This window comes from Oncorhynchus nerka, linkage group LG20 (assembly GCF_034236695.1).
Source record: "Oncorhynchus nerka isolate Pitt River linkage group LG20, Oner_Uvic_2.0, whole genome shotgun sequence".
NCBI lineage: Eukaryota > Metazoa > Chordata > Actinopteri > Salmoniformes > Salmonidae > Oncorhynchus > Oncorhynchus nerka.
The window spans coordinates 64,021,092-64,036,148 of record NC_088415.1 but is presented as its reverse complement, the minus strand read 5'-3'; the positions used below and the strand labels follow the sequence as shown (position 1 = coordinate 64,036,148).

At 41.4% G+C, this 15,057-nt stretch overlaps 1 protein-coding gene across 1 annotated transcript; it reads right to left on the bottom strand.

The window, feature by feature from the left end:
- Positions 1-3,503: 3,503 nt before the first annotated feature.
- LOC115101763 (uncharacterized) lies at positions 3,504-5,042 on the bottom strand. Its single transcript, XM_029621229.2, has 4 exons — positions 4,792-5,042; positions 4,431-4,553; positions 4,197-4,313; positions 3,504-3,925 (listed from the first exon to the last, which is right to left on the bottom strand). The coding sequence occupies exons 1-4, from the start codon at positions 4,969-4,971 to the stop codon at positions 3,737-3,739; spliced, it is 609 nt and encodes a 202-aa protein (XP_029477089.1). The 5' UTR covers positions 4,972-5,042; the 3' UTR covers positions 3,504-3,736.
- Between the last annotated feature and the right edge of the window lie 10,015 nt (positions 5,043-15,057).

The window sequence follows — 15,057 nt, the reverse complement described above, 5'->3', positions numbered from 1 at the left end:
TTTTTACTGTTGTTTTATTTCTTTACCTACCTATTGTTCACCTAATACCTTTTTTGCACTATTGGTTAGAGCCTGTAAGTAAGCATTTCACTGTAAGGTCTGTTGTAATTTGGCACACATGACAAATAAACTTTGATTTGATTAACAGTATTTTTATTTTATTTAACTAGGCAAGTCAGTTAAGAACAAATGATTATTTTACAATGACGGTCCTGGCCAAACCCTACCCTAACCCGGACGACACTGGGCCAATTATGCGCCGCCCTATGGGACTCCCAATCACAACCAATTGTGATACAGCCCGGGATCGAACCAGTGTTTGTAGTGACACCTCTAGCACTGAGATGCTGTGACTTAGACCAATGCGCCACTCGGGAGCCCAAGTATTGCACTTTCATGTAGCTTACTTTAGGCCAGCTAATAGCCTAACCACAGACAAAGCAACGTTATGGACTAAGTGTTCAAATTCTGTTGCTGCAAGATTATTTTGCTGTGACAATATACTGTAGGTCAAATGAATATCCTACATCTGCATGTTTACATCCCTTTAATGTTTAAGGTTGTGAATAGTGGTATGGTAGTTTGACCGTAGATCTGAGGTACGGGGCATTTCCTTCTCTCCTTATATCATCACTATCACTCAAAAATCCACAGGGAAACACAGTTCAAAGTAGTAGGTTTTTAACATGATTTCAAACTGTTGTTTTCAGGTGTCTTGATTTGACAAAGTAGGTTTTTAATATAGTTAGTTAATATAGTTTTATTCCGTTAAAATAACAATAATTATTCTTATAAAAGGGACCCACTAGGAACAAACAACTGGTTGAATCAATGTTGTTTCCACATCATTTCAACCAAAGAAATCTATGTAATGAAGTTGAATCTACACGTGCAAAACTGATTGGATTTGCAAAAAGTCACCAACTTTAGGGCATTTTGTCACCTAAATTTGAAGCAAAATCCAATGACATGGTGTCATTTGTTGTTCATTTCATGTTGAATTCACGCTAGTTGACATCTCAACCAAATGTAAATCAAAACTAAACATTGAACTGCCTCAACATTCTGTTCTATCCAGCCTCTTCCCTGAGTGCCTTATGCTGTTTTTCCTCACCAGAATGCCTCACTCTACCCTTGGAGGAGTGGACCATCTATGGTCTGTGGCAGGCCAAGAGACCAACCTGTCATGTTCCTTTAACACTAATCAGACCCGTGTGGAAGGGTCCTTAGCATGGTTTTATCTTTGCACTGCAGATTCACTTTCTCTTATGTATCCTGCCTTTGTGACTTCATGTGTTGAATTGTTATATTCACATCTTCTGTGAGCCATTTAGAATCAATATAGGCAGGATACCGTTAATTAAATGCAAATAAGGCAAGTACTTGTGACTGAGAATACACACTGAGTGCACAAAACATTAGGAACACCTGCTCTTTCCATGACAGGTGAATCCAGGTGAAGGCTGTGATCCCTTGATTGATGTCACTTGTTAAATCAACTTAAATCAGTGTAGATGAAGGGGAGGACTCAGGATAAAGAAGGATTTTTAAGCCTCATAACAATTGAGACATGGATTTTGTATGTGTGCCATTCAGAGGGTGAATGGGCAAGACGAAAGATTTAAATGCGTATGAACGGGGTATGGTAGTAGGTGCCAGGCGCATCGGTTTGAATGTGTCAAGAACTGCAACGCTGCTGTTTTTTTTAGCGCTCAACAGTGTCCCATGTGCATCAAGAATGATCGACCACCCAAGGGACATGCAGCCAACTTGACACAACTGTGGGAAGCATTGGAGTCAACATGGGACATCATCACAGTGTAACGCTTTCGATACCTTGTGGAGTCCATGCACCGACGAATCGAGGCTGTTCTGAGGGCAAAGGGGGGTGCAACTCAATATTAGGCAGGTGTTCCTAATGTTTTGTACAGTCAGTGTATATCTACATCTATAGCCACTGATGCATTTAAAAACGGTCTGTGTCACGTGTATCATGGAGTGTTTTTAAAAAATAAAACACTTGAATACTTTTCCTTTTTCTCTCTCTTTAAAAATCCATCTATTCTACATTTGACAGATGTCAGAAGCTATTACATGTAACAGACAAAAACACCCTGATGGGATAAGAAATGAGAAACCACTTTCCTACAAGCATTTTCCTTTTCTTTTTAAATCTCGGAGGTTGCTTTATTTCACTTGAGAAACCGACACACATACAGAGAGAGAGAACACCACCACCACCACCATCCTTATACTTCCAACTCATGATGAGTTCAGAATTTTTTGTGGCCCCCACACTCATGAAAGTTGCCCATCCCTGCCTCAGAGAGAGTTCAGAGGAGGGCCCTCAAGATCATCCTCGGTTCTGACTGCACCTCATACGCAGTGGCCTGTCAAACCCAACGAGTGCAGCAGAGATGAAATGAGCTTTGTCTGAAATGTGTCCTCAAGCTGCAGAGTTCAAACAAATTCTTCAGCTGGCTGCCACCTACAATGGATGAGCGACCCGGAGTAAGGACAATGGATGAGCGACCCGGAGTAAGGACAATGGATGAGCGACCCGGAGTAAAAGGACAATGCAGTGTGGGCAACCGCAGGAGCAAAAAAAAGCCCAATACCGTCACTTGCTAGTTTTTTGAAAGGACACTAGATGGGGTAGTTGTTCAAATTGAAACGTTTTTATTAAAGGAGCAATGCAATGCAGTTTTATATATATTTCCACACTATGATGTTGGAATAATACTGTAAAATTGTACAAATGATCATAATGAACTTTTAGTGTAAGAGCTGTTTGAGACCTGTAATTTCATTTGTTTGGCTGGGTGGGGATTTTGGATTTGTATAACTTAATAGACCAATAACAAAGAAAGTTTGCCCTGCTCTCTGCCAGTAACAGCTAGTTTTCAGGTTACACATCCCCACCCATTAGGCTCCTCCAATTAGGCCCCTCTCTCAGACCACTCCCAGACAGTCCTTGCTAAAATCTTGCTTGACAAATTGCATTTAGCTAAGCGAAGCTGTTTTTGTTTATTTTTGACCATTTTCATTTGAAATGATCACAGTAAAGTATTTCATTTTTACTCAGAAATGATTTGATATTGACATAAAAACGGCCGCATTGGACCTTTAAAGTTTTCTCTTTTAATCATGTTCATTTTCTTATGTAAGCTGCACTGCAATTCTGTTTTCTTCACTGTAAACTGCCAAATGACTCCATTGTGGCACATGTGTTTGTGTACATAATATTTTAAAAGTAGCTAAATGCTCTTTCTTGCATTATGGCTCTTACATTTCGGGTTCCTAGACGGGCACGTACTAATTACTCTTACTTGAATCTGTGTTTGGTCCTAGATGTTCCAGCAAAGGTTAAACTGCCGGTCTAATAGATCTAACAGAGTTTAGATATTTATTTGAAACAGCATAATGAACAATAAACACAAAAACTTTGAAAAAACTGAATTCCTGAACTGCCATGAAACATGAAATAACACATTTTACAGACATTATCTTTTGTAAACTTATTTTGCAGTTTATTGGCGTAAACATAATCTAGAAGTAATTTTCATAATATTCAACAATTGGCATGTAAGAGTAGGTACGGTACGTTGATACAAAAAAAAAGATCAATAACCTTATGACATTTCTTTGATAGATGGGTTCTTTGCAGTTATCCAGAGGTTGTAGCGTGCTGATCTATGCAAAGCGATTTCCATCACTGTGATCTCTGATAAATTCATCAATGAAAAGAGCCACCCCCAGGAGGAGAGCCACCCACAGGACGACCAATTAAGGAGCCACCCCCAGGACGACCAATTAAGGAGCCACCCCCAGGACGACCAATTAAGGAGCCACCTCCAAGACGAGAGCGACAATTTTTGCCTCTGGAGCATATTCTGACTTTGCTTCTTCTTGTCCGAATCTTCTGCTGCAATCATGAAAAATATTCATTGCATTTTTTTTGCGTGAAAAATCGGAATAATTAGACAAGTATAATCAGAAAAATAAGGTGCATGTTTACTATCTCAAGGAACATGAAGTTCAATCTCCATGAAATTCATAAGCAGATAATGCACTTTCCACATCTACATTTTTAGATTGCAGACCAACTGATCTGACACTGTTAGGCTACCATTATCATGACATCCTAACTAATGTCGGTACGGGGGTGTTGAGAAATAACTTGCATTGCTCAGTACCTGCAAAGCATCTTCTGCGTCCATGTATTCACAAACAAATGTAGACAGGTCAGTGTTCAGGTTGTTGCTAGCCTCCAGAATCTGATGTCTGACCTTCATGCTGCACATCATTCGTTTCTAGAGGAAGGAGTAATTGACAATTAGCCATTTGCTAACCTCAGCATATTATTTGTCATTTCCTGCTTCCCATGATTATTATTCCCCCACAATACTGTAAAATCCAATTGTTCTTACCCCATTTTTCTTCAGAGGGCATGGTTGGCCTCGCTGCCCCTGTGCCTTACTGCAGAGCGTCTCCTGCATGGGGAAGGTCAGTCTTACAGACACCTCAGACTGGTCCACATCCTCTGTATTCAACTGATTTCCGAGAGACAAAGACAATACTGCGACTTATAGTGTTGTCATTCATTTCAATTGTCATTCCCCCACATTGAGTCTGTTTCTTTTCCACAATAAAGGACTTGGAAAATGTGTACACTATGGTGCATATTAAACAGACAATTATCCCTTGACCTGACTGAAAGAAAATATTAAATAATACATGACACAAACTTTTTTTGAAGGAAGGACACATTCATACTGTCAGAATACTCACAGTCTCGACTTGGAGCTGGTTCAGAATTGGACGGAAAGCCTGCTCTTCCCCAGGAAGCAGCTGAGGCAAAGCAACTGAGATGATATCTTCATATCTGGTCTCAGTCTGGTTCTGAGATCTGACCTGCAGGACAGCCACAGCGAGCAGAATGAGAGATCTCACCTGGACCTTCATCTTCATGTCTGATTCCTACTTCCTACTTCAGCTGTTTTATAGTCTGTCTGTTGTTCTTACAATGAAATCCAGGGTTGAGCAATCCAGGCTTCTAGGGAACCCCCGCCTGAAGTGTCGTCATGGTTTATACAGAACTTGGCATAATCTGTTTCCTGAAATGTTCCTACATGTTTCAACAAAGCCTAATTTGTCTGCTCAATAGACCAATCAGAGCATTGGCCTACCCGTCTGAAGTTTGCTAGAGAGCATTTGGATGATCCAGAAGAAGATTGAGAGAACGTCATATGGTCAGATGAAACCAAAATAAAACTTTATTGCTAAACAGCATAATGAGCAATCATTCTGAACACAACAAATGTAACTTTTGCAGCTGTTACTGTCCACTGTTATACTTTGCCCTGAAATGCAAGCATAGATTTGATCCTCAAATCTATACAACTATGTTCAATCTGGGTGATCACACCTTAAATACGCTTCAGGGTTAACTATATTGTTGTTGTTACTATGATGACAATAGAAACAATATTGTTGATGACACAGTTTGTCAAAAGTGCACTTCATTGACATACAGAGTTGAGTGTTCTTGAGTGACAAATGTTTCTGAAGGCGTTGGCCAATTAGAAATAGGAAAAGGTCAGCCAGGAAAGTTGTGAAGCATCTCATGATTCATGTTCCCCCCGTCAATCAAAATGTGTGTTGCAACTCTGGTTTGAAAGACCTTTTATTCCCATGCCTGTCTGCCACTAGGTCGAAGAACCACCAGCTCACATACACAAACTCGCAACTTACAAGCACATACCATAAAACTTTCCAGCTACAGAAACTTTTGATTTCTATATCTAGCTTATCTGTGCATTTGACTGATTTGTATCATTTTGAACTGACGAGGAGAAGAATATTAGGAAACTATGCTGTTTCACATATTCATTTGGTAATGTGGGTAAATTGGATCTTCTGTTTGAATGTCACACATTTATAAATGGCTTTATATCAATTAGTGGGCATCTATACTGTACAGAACAGTAAGCCTATATGCATGTTATGTTGTTACCTTTACTTTGACTGTACAGAGTAGCCATGCTGGAACAGTTATTTCCCTGTCTGAAAGTTCCACAAGGTTTTCAGATTTGCACATTACTGTCACCTATGTAACTGTGTCAAGTCTCCTCTTAACGGCAGGTTCTACACTGAGCGTACAAAACATTACAAACACGTGCTCTTTCCATGACATAGACTGACCAGGTGAATCCAGGTGAAAGCTATGATCCCTTGATTGATGTCACTTGTTTAATCCACTTAAATCAGTGTAGATGAAGGGGAGGACTCAGGATGAAGAAGGATTTTTAAGCCTCGTAACAATTGAGACATGGATTGCGTATGTGTGGCATTCAGAGGGTGAATGGGCAAGACAAAAGATTTAAGTGCGTTTGAACGGGGTATGGTAGTAAGTGCCAGGCGCACCGGTTTGAGTGTGTCAAGAACTGCAACGCTGCTGGGGTTTTCACGCTCAACAGTGTCCCATGTGTATTAAGAATGATCCACCACCCAAAGGACACAGCCAACTTGAGACAACTATGGGAAGCAACATGGGACATCATCAACGAATCGACGAATCAAGGCTGTTCTGAGGGCAAAGGGGGCTGCAACTCAAAACTAGGATGGCGTTCCTCATGTTTTATACTCTCAATGTATATACGTTAGTACTCCTGCATAGTATACTGCTGGATCATCTCATTCTCGCCACATCCTGGGCATGCAGTGAAATATCTAATCCTGTTATTTTGTCAAAAACACGTGCACGGTGCACGTTTTGAACAGCCAACATGATACAGCCATCTACAGTGAGGTCGCTTGAAAGGCCAGAGGAGGGTCAGATCCTCTGCAACAAAGGCATTTCAACCACTTTGTGTCTTTTGGAGAACACTTTTATCTTGTCTAAAACAAAATGATAATACAAATTAAAAAATCTATTTATTTTCACACACATTCCCATTATGTCGTATGTGATGTGTCATTGCAAATAAAGAGTCACTCAATATAGTTCATGGTAAAAACGTCACACATGCTGTAGTAAGTTCTGCTTGGAGGTGTCACACTAAGTAGATAATACACTGCATTCGAAAAGTATTCAGACCCCTTGACCTTACCACATTTGGTTACATTACAGCCTTATTCTAAAATTGATTAAGGAGTTTTTCCCCCCTCATCAATTTACAGACAATACCCCATAATGACAAAGCAAAAACAGTACTTTGTTGAAGCACTTTTGGCAGCGATTACATCCTTCAATCTTCTTGGTATGACGCTACAAGCTTGGCACACCTGTATTTGGGGAGTTTCTCCCATTCTTCTCTGCAGATCCTCTCAAGCTCTGTCAGGTTGGATGGGGAGTGTCACTACACAGCTATTTCCAGGTCTCTCCAGAGATGTTCGATCGGATTCTTGTCCGGGCTCTGGCTTGGCCACTAGACATTCAGAGACTTGTCCCGAAGCCACTCATGCGTTGTCTTGGCTGTGTGCTTAGAGTTGTTGTCCTTTTGGAAGGTGAACCTTCGCCCCAGTCTGAGGTCCTGAGCTCTCTGGAGAAGTTTTTTAAAATCAAGGATCTCCCTGTACTTGCTCCGTTCATATTCCCTCAATCCTGACTAGACTCCCAGTCCCTCCCACTGAAAAATGATGCTGCCACCACCATGCTTCACCGTAGGGATTGTGCCAGGTTTCCTCCAGACGTGATCCTTGGCATTCAGGCCAAAGAGTTCAATCTGGGTTTCAAAATCTTGTTTCTCATAGTCTGAGAATCCTTTAGGTTCCTTTTGGCTTCCGTCTGGCCACTCTGCCATAAAGGCCTGATTGGTGGAGTGCTGTAGCGATGGTTGTGCTTGCTTAATGCACACACAATCATACTGTAATATTACCTTACAGATTAGTGTATTTACTATGCCTGTGATATGTGGTTGTCCCCCTAGCTACTTAAGATTAATGCACTAACTGTAATTCACTCTGGATAAGAGCATCTGCTAAATGACTAAAATGTCAAACAGATTGCTTCTGACAATCTGACAATCTACTGTAATAATATACGGACACTTATTACAGTATTACTTTTATCCAAAGCATTGCATGTCTAAAAACAATCCACATAAAGTGACCCACAATCGGTTTGCGTGATTGTGATTGTGCAACTTTCACTGTCCATCTTGAGTTGTTATGATTGGGAATGCTATCAGAGCTGGCCTTGCTTATAAAACCAGTCGGTCTGGAGGGGCATTGTAAATCTTTTCCACACCCCTCAGTAAATATCCGAAAAGCATTCACCAGCAAGCGACCACCCCTTCTCAAGCAACTGAGGTGCCATTTGTTCCTTTACAATGCTGCACATGTATGTCTGTGTGAAGGAAAAGATTCATGACATTGAAGTGTCGGTCCCATTGATAATAAATAATAACGGTTCATGTGCTGACAGTCTGTCATTCTAAAAGCAGATATAGTACAAACGTATTTAGTTTATGTGACCCTATCCAATTCACATAACCCCTATCAGGTACAGTGTTGGCATAAAAATGTATACATCTTGCCTTGTCACCGAAGCACAGTATTAGCCTTTCCATGGTTTGTCAAAAGCATGACTTTCAGTTTACAATATGACTGACTCTGGTTTAATACTCAACATGAGTATTACATCTCTATATTACAGGGTCCTATTGGACAGATTATTCTCAAGTTAGCTCAGGACATGCAGTGAAGACCAGAAGTCAGAATTCAAGTAGTACGTGGCAACAGAGAGTTAGTAATGTTAAGATGACCCTCCGCTAGAGTTTCAGAGAGCTTAAATAAGGAGGCTTAAATGGGAGGCCTGCTGCTGTTGTCAGTCACACAGTAAGCTAAGCAGAGCAGCCATGGGGGAAAGCCCACAGTGGGAGGGATACACTCTTAGAAAAATGGTTCCAAAAGGGTTCTTCGGCCTAGATTTATGGTAGGAATGCCCCTCTTCATTCCCAGAATGTTTCTGTGGTATCAGTGCATTGGTGCTGTACAATTTTTGAGGCACAATACAATTCCATTGGCTGACACTTCAGCACATACTGTATGGAAAATGGATCGGCGATGGCTAGAAGATCGGTGACGTCGACCGCCGAACACCGCCTGAACAAGGAGAGGAACCGACTTTGGCAGAAGTCGTGACATGTATGTAAACGTCCGACTTCAACAGTAAAACCCCATCAGCATTATAGTTGATGGGGTTATACTGTTGAAGTCGGACGTTTACATACGTCACGACTTCTGCCAAAGTCGGTTCCTCTCCTTGTTCAGGCGGTGTTCGGCGGTCGACGTCACCGATCTTCTAGCCATCGCCGATCCATTTTCCATGTTCCATTTGTTTTGTCTTGTTTTCACACTCACCTGGTATCAATATCCTAATTACATGTTGTATATGTTCCCTCTGTTTCCCCCATGTCCTTTTCGGGAATTGTTTATTGTAAGTACATGTGCATTGTGTGACTGGTGCGATATGGGTTTTGTTGCCCATGTGTTTGTTGTTTTTTGTATGCCGGTAGTCATGTTTAATAAACAGCTCTGGCTATTTACCAAGTTCTGCTCTCCTGCGTTTGACTTCACTGCCACCAATTACGTACCCCTTACAATACACCTTAGCCAAATACATTTAAACTCAGTTTTTAACCATTTCTGGCATTTACTCCTTGTAAGAATCACCTGTTTCAGGTCAGTTAGTGTCACCACTTTATGTTAAGAATGTGAAATGTCAGAATAATAGTAGAGATAATTTTTTTTCCCCGATTTTATTTATTTCAATTAGTATTCGGTAGCATTGCCTTGGGTCAAACGTTTCGGGGAGCGTTCCACAGACTTCCCACAATAAGTTGGGGGAATTTTGGCCCATTCCTCCTGACAAATCTGGTGTAACTGAGTCAGGTTTGTAGGCCTTCTTGCTCACTCACACTTTTTCAGTTCTGCCACACATTTTTTATTCGATTGAGGTCAGGGCTTTGTGATGGCCACTCCAATACCTTGACTTGTTGTCCTTAAACCATTTTGCCACAACTTTGGAAGTATGCTTGGGGTCATTGTCCATTTGGAAGACTCATTTGCGACCAAGCTTTAACTTCCTGACTGATGTCTTGAGATGTTGCTTCAACATATCCACATAATTTTCTTTCCTCGTGATGCCATCTATTTTGTGAAGTGCACCAGTCCCTCCTGCAGCAAAGCACCCCCACAACATGATGCTGCCACCCCGTGCTTCAGCGTTGGGATGGTGTTCTTCAGCTTGCAAGCGTTCCCCTTTTTCCTCCTAACATAACAATGGTCATTATGGCCAAACAGTTCTATTTTTGTTTCATCAGACCAGAGGACATTTCTCTAAAATTCCGATCTTTGTCCCCTTGTGCAGTTGCAAACTGGCTTTTTTTATGGTGGTTTTGCCGCAGGTGCTTCTTCCGTGCTGAACTGCCTTTCAGGTTATGTCGATATAGGACTCGTTTAACTGTGGATATAGATACTTTTGTATCTTTTTCCTCCAGCATCTTCACAAGGTCCTTTGCTGTTGTTCTGGGATTTATTTGCACTTTTCGCACCAAAGTACATTCATCTCTAGGAGACAGAATGTGTCTCCTTCCTGAGCGGTATGGTGGCTGTGTGGTCCCATGGTGTTTATACTTGCATACTATTGTTTGCACGTGGTACCTTCAGGCATTTGGAAATTGTTCCCAAGGATGAACCAGACCTGTGGAGGTCTACAATTTTTTACTGAGATCTTAGCTGATATCTTTTGATTTTCCCATGATGTCAAGCAAAGAGGCACTGAGTTTGAAGGTAGGCCTAGAAATACATCCACAGGTACACCTTCAATTGACTCAAATGATGTCAATTAGCCTATCAGAAGATTCTAAAGCCATGACATAATTTTCTTGAATTTTCCAAGCTATTTAAAGGCACAGTCAACATAGTGTATGTAAACTTCTGACCCACTGGAATTGTGATACAGTGAATTATAAGTGAAATAATCTATCTGTAAACAATTGCTGGAAAATGTACTTGTGTCATGCACAAAGTAGATGTCCTAACAGACTTGCCAAAACTATAGTTTATTAACAAGAAATGTGTGGAGTGGTTGAAAAACAAGTTTAATTGACGCCAACCTAAGTGTATGTAAACTTCCGACTTCAGCTGTATCTTTAATCCAATATTTGTAGAATAAATCCCTATTTGCACTTGACTAGTGTTCATAGAGAACATTGGTTATGTATATGTGCTGTGTTGGTATTTATTTAAGTTATAATACCAGAGAAGCCGGTGTTTGGAGGATATATTGGCACTGGTGTTCGTCGATGGTTGGCAAACCGTGTCAATATATCCTCCAACACCAGCTTTGAGGGAATTATCATTTTTATACAACTGGTTACCAACATATTCAAATAATGATTGAAATATTTTAATTAAAAACATTATTTTGATAAATTAATGAATACTAGACTCAGCAACAAAAAAAAAATGTCCTCTCACTGTCAACTGCGTTTATTTTCAGCAAACTTAACATGTGTAAATATTTGTCTGAACATAACAAGATTGAAGAACTGAGACAAAAACTAAACAAGTTCCACAGACATGTGACTAACAGAAATGGAATAATGTGTCACTGAACAAAGGGGGGGGGGACAAAAGCAACAGTCAGTATCTGGTGTGGCCACCAGCTGCATTAAGTACTGCAGTGCATCTCCTCCTCATGGACTACACCAGATTTGCCAGTTCTTATTTTGAGATGTCACCCCACTCTTCCACCAAGGCACCTGCAAGTTCCCGGACATTTCAGGGGGGAATGGCCCTAGCCCTCACCCTCCGATCCAACAGGTCCCAGATGAATCCAACCATCACCCCTGGTGAGACAAAACTGCGACTCATCAGTGAAGAGTAGTTTTTGTCAGTCCTGTCTGGTCCAGCGACGGTGGGTTTGTGCCCATAGGCAATGTTGTTGCCGGTGATGTCTGGTGAGGACCTGCCTTATAACAGGCCTACAAGCCCTCAGTCCAGCCTCTCTCGGCCTATTGCGGACAGTCTGGGCACTGATGGAGGGATTGTTCATTTCTGGTGTAATTCGGGCAGTTGTTGTTGCCATCCTGTACCTGTCCCGCTGTGTGATGTTCGGATGTACCGATCCTGTGCAGGTGTTGTTACAGGTGGTCTTCCACTGCGAGGACGATCAGGTGTCCATCCTGTCTCCCTGTAGTTCTGTCTTAGGCGTCTCACAGTACGGACATTGCAATTTATTGCCCTGGCCACGTCTGCAGTCCTCATGCCTCCATGCAGCATGCCTAAGGCACGTTCACGTAGATGAGCAGGGACCCTGGGCATCTTTCTTTTTATGTTTTTCAGAGTCAGTAGAAAGGCCTCTTCAGTGTCCTAAGTTTTCTTAACTGTGACCTTAATTCCCTACAGTCTCTAAGCTGTTAGTGTTTTAACGGCCGTTGCACAGGTGCATGTTCATTAATTGTTTATGGTTCATTGAACAAGCATTTTTAAACCCTTTACAATGAAGATCTGTGAAGTTATTTGTATTTTATGAATTATCTTTGAAAGACAGGGTCCTGAAAAAGGGATGTTTCTTTTTTTGCTGAGTTTATTTAATCCTTCCATTTACATTACATTTACATTTAAGTCATTTAGCAGACGCTCTTATCCAGAGCGACTTACAAATTGGTGCGTTCACCTTAAGACATCCAGTGGAACAGCCACTTTACAATAGTGCATCTAAATCTTTTAAGGGGGGTGAGAAGGATTACTTTATCCTATCCTAGGTATTCCTGAAAGAGGTGGGGTTTCAGGTGTCTCCGGAAGGTGGTGATTGACTCCGCTGTCCTGGCGTCGTGAGGGAGTTTGTTCCACCATTGGGGGGCCAGAGCAGCGAACAGTTTTGACTGGGCTTCCACATCTAGGGTTGCTACCCAAGCCGGATCTGTTTGGTTGCTTGAGGCCTGGCATAGAAAATCTGCTCACTCGTCAGGACACTGTTGTTCAGAGGATCTAGCCAACAACACAGCTAACACAATAACTTCAATCTGAAGCTGGAAAGACTGCAAACTAGCTGCACTTCGCTTCGTTTTACCTTTTTTCAATGGACATTTCTTTGTATATATCCATGAAAATGATGCCATCTGATTCATGGTTTCCATTGGCTGAGAAACACTGTCTGCCTGTCTGTCTCTTCCCTACTCCTGACAAGTTTATTATGGGGCAGCTGGAGATCCAATTTGAATATTGAAACAATGTTGCAAATGTTGGATAATCAGACAGCAAGATTTATACAAATCTCCATAGTTGAAAACTAAAAACAGAAATGTGAGATAATGTCTAGATGCTTTTTATAGTAGAGATCAAGTTTATAAAGTGCCTGGCTGGGCTGATGAGACAGACAGCTGATGCACAGTCAGATTGAACAGAGTAAATAAGCATTTTAATGTCATAGCTTTAGCCGGTGGTAATTTATGGAATGGACACTGGTTGGAATGCGGTTTTAACCAATACGCATTCAGGATTAGACCCACCAGTTGTGTAATATCCCAGAATCTCAATTATTCCAGAGGACGATTCGGACGGGATTCGTTTTTTCCAAACTACCCCCTGTAATGCTCTTTTTTATTTATCTATATATAAATGGACAGTTATGAAGGAAGCATCCAGGTTTTTTTCTAGGCCTAAAGATATCTCAACAAGTCAGGGCGAAAACTGGCTACACTGATAACTGGAGTTTGGTTCCCACATTTCGAAACCATCTTTGGTATAGTGTCCCAATGTTTTTTGAATTGAGGAAGTGTGATCATAATCATTAGGATATTCTAACGATACGTAGTAGAAGACATATTAAATGCCCCCCAGCCTTGTGAGCTAAACAGCGCACTTGCACTTGATATGTGTCTTTAGGCTATTTATAAAACAGTGAAATCCCATTTTTGTAGGATCCATTTGGCGGTGTATAATTTTAATGCGTACAAAACGTATAAACAAAAGCCTTCGCTGTGAAAGTTGCAGCACAATCTTGCAACACAAGTTGATAAATTTAGGCCCTTCATATATAGGCTACGCGCAGAACTTCGTTCAATGTATCGAACCAGTTATTGTTTTCTTGCTCAAACCCGAGCAACACCTGTCAAACTCAGAAATTTCTCTCAAAAAACAGGGATGGGGGGCCTCCCGGGTGGCGCAGTGGTCTAATGCACTGTGTGCAGCCAGAGACTCTGGGTCCGAGCATGGCTCTCGACCCTCGACGAGCATGGCTCCCGACCTTCGCCGAGCATGGCTCCCGACCTTCGCCGAGCATGGCACCCGACCTTCGCCGAGCATGGCTCCCGATCTTCGAGTCCGTGCGGGAGTTGTAGCGATGAGACAAGACAGTAACTACCAGCAATTACCCCCACGAAAAGGGGTGTAACAAAAAAACAGGGATGATGATTTGCAAGGGACTAGTATTATCTAAGGATCTTGGAGTTTGTCAAAAAACAGTAGGTTATTCTGGCTGGTATTACCCGACCTACCCCAAAGATCCCTTCCGAATAGGGCTAGACAGCTACTTCCATCCAATGAAATGGTCTTTCCTCTGATTTCTATACCAATTCTTTGAATTGCTCTGTGGGTTGATCTGTGGGTTGATTTGAATGAGTTTTGGTAAACTGCTCCATTTGGAGACAAGAGAATTTAGTGCTCTAGGCAATGCATGCCTCTGTAGTTTTTTCTATTTTAAGGTGTCTGTTCATTACTGTTCAGAGTTAGAATAGTAGAGTATACAAAGTGCCATTTTGAAAATTGGTTGTCATCAGTAGTTTTCCTCTTTTTATGTTTCACTCACTGACAACCACTCAATTAGCCCATGTCATTTTTTAAATCAGTTCATTTGTCTAGCCAGCTATCTAAACTTGTAGTATTCACAAAAATACCGCACGGGGTTGATTTTGATTTCGTTAGTCACTTTCATTCCGATATCAAATAAACATGGCATGAGTAATGTTTCAGGATAGTCAGGTAGATAAAACGCCTGTCCAGACTAGAGGTCGACCGATTAATCGGCATGGCCGATTTTAAGTT

Bases quoted from the DNA above. Each gene is read 5' to 3' on its own strand.
- LOC115101763 (XM_029621229.2), bottom strand. From the start codon at position 4,971: ATGAAGATGAAGGTCCAGGTGAGATCTCTCATTCTGCTCGCTGTGGCT. The intron at 4,554-4,791 runs GTGAGTATTCTG...CTCGGAAATCAG, and splicing joins ACCAGCTCCAAGTCGAGACT to TTGAATACAGAGGATGTGGA. The intron at 4,314-4,430 runs GTAAGAACAATT...TCCTTCCTCTAG, and splicing joins GCCCTCTGAAGAAAAATGGG to AAACGAATGATGTGCAGCAT.